This window comes from Microtus ochrogaster, unplaced genomic scaffold (genome assembly GCF_000317375.1).
Source record: "Microtus ochrogaster isolate Prairie Vole_2 unplaced genomic scaffold, MicOch1.0 UNK14, whole genome shotgun sequence".
Taxonomy (NCBI): domain Eukaryota; kingdom Metazoa; phylum Chordata; class Mammalia; order Rodentia; family Cricetidae; genus Microtus; species Microtus ochrogaster.
In genome coordinates, this window is record NW_004949112.1 from 2,530,638 (window position 1) to 2,538,392 (window position 7,755).

Below are 7,755 nucleotides of genomic sequence, written 5' to 3' on the forward strand. Positions count from 1 at the left end.
ACGTCACACACAGACAGCTGGGGTACGTCACACACAGACAGCTGGGGTACGTCACACACAGACAGCTGGGGTACAATCACACACAGACAGCTGGAGTACGTCACACAGAACTTGAAACAGATGGCACTAGGCCGCAGGGTCTGCACAGATACTGTCTACTGCCACATCCTCTTGCTCATGCTCTCTCAGACTCTCTGCTTCCTGGCTGCCACAATGAAAACTGCTCTGGGCCACATCTTCCCCATATGATTGACAAGTGAGATGCTCTGCTTGGCAATACCCTCATAAGATATACTCATATTTTTCAAATCATGAACCAAATAAATCCCTCCTCCCTTGATGTGTTTTACACTGAAATACTGTCACACAAAGCTGACACATTCTATGTAGGAGGCAGGCCGCAGTGGGCAGGCAGGCTCAGGAAGTCAGCAGTACTGATGCAGAAACTTGGAGCTGAGAGGGGAGAGCGTCACATGAACAGGAAGCACCATGTCTCACCTCTGCTCCCCAAAGTGAAGGAGTGTGCTCAGTCAGAGTCCCATGGCTCTTCACAGACTAGGAGCACCCTGTTTCCAGGGTTGGCTCCCAGGCTGCAAGGGGACTCAGAAGTCAAGGGTTAATTTGAAAGCCCTGCACCCTCCCTTCTGAGCTTCCCCTGGACCACTCACCAGCTTCAGTGAGAATCTATACTTCTCAGTCCTTGATTCACAGGGGAGGGCAGAAGTGGGCTCAGCTGTGGAATGGCAGAGAGAGAAACTTCAGAATTTAAGGGAGAGTCAGGGCCACCGATCCCCAAGCTGTCAGAACCAGGAGCCAGTTCTCTGGTTCCCAAAGTGCACACTTGGTGCTCAACACCTATTCCTTTATGTGTATCTGCCTCCCTCCGTCTCCTCTCCAAAGTTCCAGAGATTAGGCGAGTGTGATAGTTAGATTTGTCAACATGATACAATCTAGAATTAGCTGGGGAGAAAGTCTCAATGAGGGATTGTCTGCACTGATGTGGGAAAACTCAACCCACTGTGGGTGGCACATTCTTTAGGAAGGGGCCCTGAGCTGTAAGAGTGGAGATGCCAGGCTGAGCACAAGCAAGCACGCAAACAAACGTGCATTCAATTTTGTCCTTTGTTCTTTATGGTTGTAACCAGCCCCCTTCAGGTTCCTGCCTTATTTCCCTGTTATCATGAACTGGAACTGTGAACCCAATCCACCACCTTCTCCCAGCAGGATGGAAGCAGAACAGCCAGCCCTTCACCACACCCCGCCCTGATGCTATCTTGACCATCAACTTGATGGGACTGAGGAGTAGCAGGGCTAGGGAAGTCTTCCGGGAGACTCCCATGGCTTCCAGAGATGAGGAGGTCCTGGGGCTCTGACCTCAAGGATGGGTTAGTCCTTTGAAGGACTCAAATATAACAGCATCACTGGGAGGTGGGGTCAAGCTAGAGGAAAGAGGCAACTGGGGTATGTCCCTGATGGCCATCCCTTGCCTTGGTCATCTCCTATAACCCTTTCCTCTGGTTCCTGTGTACCTGGTCTGAGCTGCTCTGCTTTCCCTGTCCTGACGGATTAACACTGGTGGAACGCTGCGCCCTAGCTGATCTTTCCTCCTTCAAGTTGCTGTCCTTGGGTATTATACCTCCCGTGTCCTTGTGGTGCTTCCCCTGTGCACTGGGACAGCATGTACCTTCATAGAGAATGCCTTGGTCATCCCGGGTCTGGAGGGCCCCCAGTGTCCAGTGCTGCCCTTTCTTGTCTGTCAGTTTTGTCCCTGTGGGCAAAGCCTGGAGGTTGGTGGTCCTCCGGCTCCGCTTCAGTGTCTGAGGACTTCGCCTGGAGGATTGGGGACTGCCTCTGGGGGTCAGGGGTCTGCTCCAGGTACCTGCAGGGAGACAACCAGATAAAGAGAAAGCAGCAGAGAGAAGCAGGGCTGAGATCCTCTTCCTACTCATTTGGAGATTCTGGCTGTGTTGTGGGAAAGCTGCTTGTTTGTTCCCGGCCACTTAGACCAGAAATAACCACACAGAAACCGTATTAATTAAACCACTGCTTGGCCAATCACTATAGCATATTCCTAGCAAGCTCTTACATATTAAATTAACCCACTCCTACTATTTTATATTTTACCATGAGGTTTGTGGTCTACCGGCAAGGTGCCAGCTGGCAGCTACATGGCCTCTAACTCTGCCTTCTTTCTCCCAGCATTCAGTTTAGTTTTCCCTGCCTAACTCTCTTCTGCCTTGCCACGTCCAAGACAGATTCTCTATTAACCAATAAAAGCAACACATAGACAGAAGGACTTCCCACACCATCCCTTGGCTCCCACAGAGCAAAATCTTTGTTCTACAGCATCGGAGACCCAGGTCTGGACCCTTTCCAGTATGGTAGGGATTATGACCTAGATATAACCAGTCAGAATTGAATCAGAGATGAAACAGTCAAGGTGGGTATTGGGGCCAGAGAAGAGACAGGTGACCGGAAGAAGAAGTCAAGGGAGGCTTTCTCGGAGAGGGGACATTAGAGCAGGGTCTTACGGGTTAACAGAAGTCTGCCCGATAGAAAGGGCATCACAGACAGTCACTCCAAAATACCCTGAAATGGGTCCTGGCTATGTGTTGAGCTATGCAGAGGGCCCAGGAAGCCCGGACATCAGGCCTCTCTTCCCAGCCAGAGCTGGGAAGACACACGAGTCCTGTTTGGTCCTTTCCACAAAGAACATGCAGGGCAGGTAGAGCGGCTACAAGGGACACGGAACCAGAGGTCACAAGTGGACAAACGAGGGCAGGTCCAGCCAGAGGGAGCAGAGGCCTCAATGTACACTCAAAAGCTCAGAAGGAGTCTCTAAATGGGGAGAACTGGGGAGCACATCAGGCCAGAGGTGGTGAAGGCAAGCTGGCCTGAGGGAACACAGGAGCAGAACTTAGAGATGGAGGGCCCCTCAAGTGGCTCAGCTGATACTGGGATATGGAGTCAGAAACACAGTATGTGTTTCAAGTGGCAGGCTAGATATGGCTAGAGAAAGAAATCATAAATTGGGAGCTAGAGACGAAGAAATTACTCAGAAACTGACTGTGATGGCATATTCCCATAATCCCAGTTCTTAGGAGGCTGAGCCAGGAGGATAGCTGTGAGTTTCAGGCCAGTCTAGGCTACATAGTGAGAACCTGTCTCAAACACAAACAAAAGAAATTGTCTAGAAAACATACAGAATGATAAAGGAGCACAGATAAGCGAGGTGCTGGGTTTGTGGAGTGGTCAGAGTCAAGGCAGGGGCATGGACTGTGGGCAATGGATCCACTTGCGGGTGGGGACAGACCGGAAGGGGACACTGGGAAGAAGTTCCAGGCAATGAATTGAAACAGCAGCAGTTTTTCCTCAAACATTGCTTTAATTTCTTGATTTTATGTTAGTTTTAACCATGTCTGTGTGTTTGTGTGGGGGCTGGGTAATTTCACTCGAGTGCAGTGCCTTGGAGGTAGAGGAGCACACTGGAGCCCCTGGAGCCAGAGCTGCCAGGACTCTCAGCCGCTGAGCCTCCTCTCCAGCCCCTTGGACCAGGCACACTCAAATGCCCCATCTTTGCCCCTTGCAGACACGGACCAGTCCCAGCTCTCTCTCACCTGTGGCTCTCTCAGGAGAATTAAAGGATTCTTCAGAGTCAGAACTGCCACAGCCAGAACGGACAGAGGGTGGAAGAGAAGTGACAGTGGGCGACCACTTCACTTTCTTGGGAGAGGTTTCAGAACTGGAGTTCAGCCCTCTCTTTGAGCCTAAAGGTGAACCAAATGCAGATTAGAGTTCTGAAGGGCCTTCCAGGCACAGCCAGTCCTGAACGCTGCAGCCCTGCTGTCTCTACTGCCCTGACCCAGTGTTCCTTCTTCCCGCTTATCTCTTTTCCACCAGCCCCAGCCTCTTTTATATCTTCCATGACTTGTCATTTTGCTGTCTTCTAAGCAACTTCTTTTTTGATTTTTTTTTTTGAGACAAGGTTACTCTGTGTAACAGTTCTAGCTGTCCTGGAACTTTCTCACAGAGATCTGCCTGCCTTTGACTCCTGAGTGCCGGGATTAAAGGTGCATGTCACCACTACCAGGACCTTTTTTGAAAATTTTAATTTACTGTATTATCAATGTGTATGTGTGCATACACATGGACACACATGTGTGTGTGTGAGCATGCATGTGCACACCCGGAAGTAAGATGACAACTTTTGGGACTCAGTTCTCTCCTTGCACTGTGCTTCTAAGGGGTTGAACCAGTTGGTCAGCTTGTGCAGCAAGCACTGTTATTCTCTGAGCCAGAGCAGGAGGATCTCTGAGCGTCTGCACTTGTGCAGCTCATTTGACTCAAAGTACCTGGCCTTGATCTGCCTTTTCTGGGTAATATTTTCTTTTTTTTTTCTGAAGTATGTAACTCTTATCTGAGAGTGTCCTAGGGTTCAAAGCCTATACAAAACTTGGTTGCGGAGGACTTGGCAAACCAAGAAGTCTCTTAAGTGAGAATCTGCACTGGCTTCGTCTCTTTGGAAGCTTTGCAAAGCTACAGTGAGTCAATCCGCCAGGGGCTGCCCCCCTCCCCGCACAGCTAAAAAGCCACCCTAAGAGTGCCTCCGTGTCTTCTTTCCATAGACCCGTGTGAACAACACCTGACACAACAGTCTAGAGTTCCAGACAGTCAAGGCTATACAAGAGAAAAACAAAACAAAACAAAGCAATAAAAAGCAAAAAGAAAAGACAAGGTCTTTCTATATGGCCTAGATTGGTCTTAAAATCAGGAAGATCCCAGCTCTCCTTCCTCAGCCTCCCCGATGCTGGGATTACAGGTATGTTGTCACTGTGTCCGACTTTGGAGCAAATTCTCCAGCCCTATCTAGTCTGCCATTTAAAGCATACACTAAGTTTCTTTCTTTCTAAAGATTTTTATGTATTATGTATACAGGGTTCTTCCTACAGGTATCCTGTAGTCCAAAAGAGGGCACTAGATCTCATTACAGATGGTTATGAGCCACCATGTGGTTGTTGGGAATTGAACTCAGGACCTCTGGAAGAGTAGCCAGTGCTCTTTACCTCTGAGCCATCTCTCCAGCCCCATACACTAAGTTTCATGTGGCAATGATTATGTATGTACGTATCTATTTATATGCTTTTATGGGTATTTAAAGCACTTTTATTCCTTTCTGCAAACATTAAACATGCTTTGCCGATATTTGTGTGGACCCTAATAGCATGACAGCTGACAACCACCACCACGATGCCTAGAAAGACCGCAGAAGCCCAGCACGATGGCTCAGTGGGTACTTGCTACTGAGTCTAACGACAAGAGTTCAACCCCCAGGCCGCACACGGGGGAGAGACTTGGACTCCTGTACGCTGCCCTCTAAACTCCACACGTGTGCCCTTGAACAAGAAATAGACACTAAACACTCAGTGTGCTAATACGCATCCAACGCAGCCCAACTACTGCCCTGCACTGTGGCCGTGCAACAGTCAGCCGAGGTACTAGGACTACGGAGACAGGGGAGCGCTGTGTTTGCTAAGTCTGACTTGTGCTCCTGCTGGCTTCAGCTCCACATCTTTCCTCTAAGAACAGCTGTCCAGTGAACTGTTTGCTAAAAAAACAGATCTCCCAGGGCCTCCTCTGCTCCTGCAAACATGCTTAACCGTGACAGGAACTTCCTCTTGCGATCCTGATGCCCAGAGACCACCCCTGACAGGAGCGCAGACAGGAATTCCAACAGGACGGCACCAACTAGAAGCTGTAAGAAGCTGCAGGATGGGGCTGGACTCTGCTGGCTCCTACCTTGGAAGGATGACCCAGGAGGCGAAAGGCCAGTCTGAGCTTCTGCATGCTCCTCTACAGGCAGGGAATTGCCACAGAATGGGCAGAACTTGAATGATCCTTTGACACCTTTGCCACAGACTGGACAGAAGGAGATCATGCTGCAACACAGAAGGTGGGGACAGGGATCAGAATGAATCATCCAGAGTGAGCAGTGGAGAAAGCCAAGGTCAGCCTCAGGTGTGGGTCCCTAGGCACCACCCACCTTGTGTGTCAGACAATGCCTCTCCCTGTCTGTAGCCTGTCAAGAAGACAGTGTGTCTGGCCAATTCAATTTACGAAGCCTCATCTCTGAATCCCCAGTGCTAGGATTATAGGTGTATGCTTATCACACCCAGATTTTTTGTGAGTCCTGAGAGTTGAACTCAGGTCTTTTATATTTGCTTGATGTCTTTGCTTTAATTATCAACTTGACATAGCCTGAAAGCGTTTGAGAGGAAAGCTTCATTTGAGGGACTGCCTCATGTGGGTGGACGCAGAAGGGACCAGCCTACTGCAGGCAGCACCACTGCCTGTGCAGACTGTCGTGGACTGTAAAAGAACCAGAGAGATGACCATGTGCGGCAAGTGGTGGCCCTCCAGTTTCTGAACCAGAACCAGGTACATACTGACACCCTCAGCGACGGACAGCACCTTGGACGTGTAAGCCAAACAAGTCCTTTCTTTCTTCCCCTAAGTTCCATCTGGTCAGAGTGTTTCAGCAGCAGAAACCAGCTCTCCCAGCTTTACTGCTATTTCTGCACCTTCATCTTTCCATGGGGAAATCTCAGAGCCTTCGGGCCTGTTTCTTCTGACTGATGATTGTGAGAATTCCAGAACTTGCGTTTGAAAGTCACAAGCCAACCTGATAAGTGGTTATATCCTCAGCACAGAGGAGAAATGCAGACGGAGTTCTCCTCAGGACCCTTGCTCAGCTCTGTGCCACCAGCCGCCCCCAATAACCACACAGAGACTTATTATGCCTGGCCAACAGCTTAGTCTTGTTGACAACGCCCAAATTCCTTAAAAGATTGTTAAAGTGGAGCCCCTTCAGTGGTTCAGGAGCAGGAGCAGTGAGCCTGCTTCCCTGAGCTCTGCTCCTCTCCATGCACCAGTTTGGACCCAGAGAGAGTGTGGCTGGGGCCAGAAGGCAGCTGGAGCAGAGCTTTGCCACCACAGCTACTGCTGCCGGACTTCCTCATTCACAGACTGTGCAGACAGCTGAGACTGTCAACCAGCTTGCTAAAAAGAGTCAGCAATCTTAATATTGACCTTGAACCAAGCGGCTCTGGCTCAGGAGCAAGTAGACTATATTTGGACTTTTCAATGGCTAACATGTTCTAGCTTTTATCATGTTATGTGTGTTACTCCTGGCAGTGTATTGCATGCTTCTGCTACTGTATGGAACTCAACTGTCATATGAGAGGGGTTTGGAATACTGCTTTTGTTAAATTTACCACCCAATTAGTGCGTGCTAGATGGTTGCAGCGCCGGTCTGGCTAGTTGGCACTGTCAGTCCTGGGGATACTTGGTTTAGGGCTATGTATTTGGGTAGCCACAAACAGGCAATACTTTGGGGGCAGAATTCCACCTAAGACAGGGAATATTAGAGAGCTAGTCCCCACGACAGGCAAGGTATTCCACCCAAAGTAACAAGACAGACACCGTTTATTTTATAAAATAAAATGGGGGGTGGAGGTGGGGTGGGGTGGGGTGTTGGGGAGTTGTTGTGATCTAGCTGCCCTCACTGCCCCTGACTGACAGAAGAACTTTCTTGTGGTCTGTAATTGACAAGGATGTTTGTGTTCTTTCTGGCCAGTGGTTTTCCACAGAAGCAGTAGAGGTATAAAAGGCTTTAGCTTGGGGGGAAAAAAAAGGTTGCTATTCTTCCACCTGAAAAGAAGCCTCCGTGTCTCAATCCCAGCGCCCCGTCACCCCCCC

The 7,755-nt window shown here is 49.5% G+C and overlaps 1 protein-coding gene across 4 annotated transcripts in view; it reads right to left on the reverse strand.

The window, feature by feature from the left end:
- Vrk3 (VRK serine/threonine kinase 3) overlaps window positions 1–7,755 on the reverse strand; it is a 29,405-nt gene that overhangs the window by 16,358 nt on the left and 5,292 nt on the right. For 3 of the 4 annotated variants that reach the window (XM_026789115.1, XM_005366854.3, XM_013353684.2), the window contains 4 exons: window positions 5,797–5,936; window positions 3,618–3,767; window positions 1,685–1,879; window positions 669–733 (listed from right to left, as the gene is read on the reverse strand). In XM_026789115.1, the coding sequence (XP_026644916.1) occupies window positions 669–733; window positions 1,685–1,879; window positions 3,618–3,767; window positions 5,797–5,935 (549 nt within the window). In that variant the 5' untranslated portion in view covers window position 5,936. The remainder of the gene's footprint in view (window positions 1–668; window positions 734–1,684; window positions 1,880–3,617; window positions 3,768–5,796; window positions 5,937–7,755) is intronic. The other variant, XM_005366855.3, reaches the window with a different exon arrangement.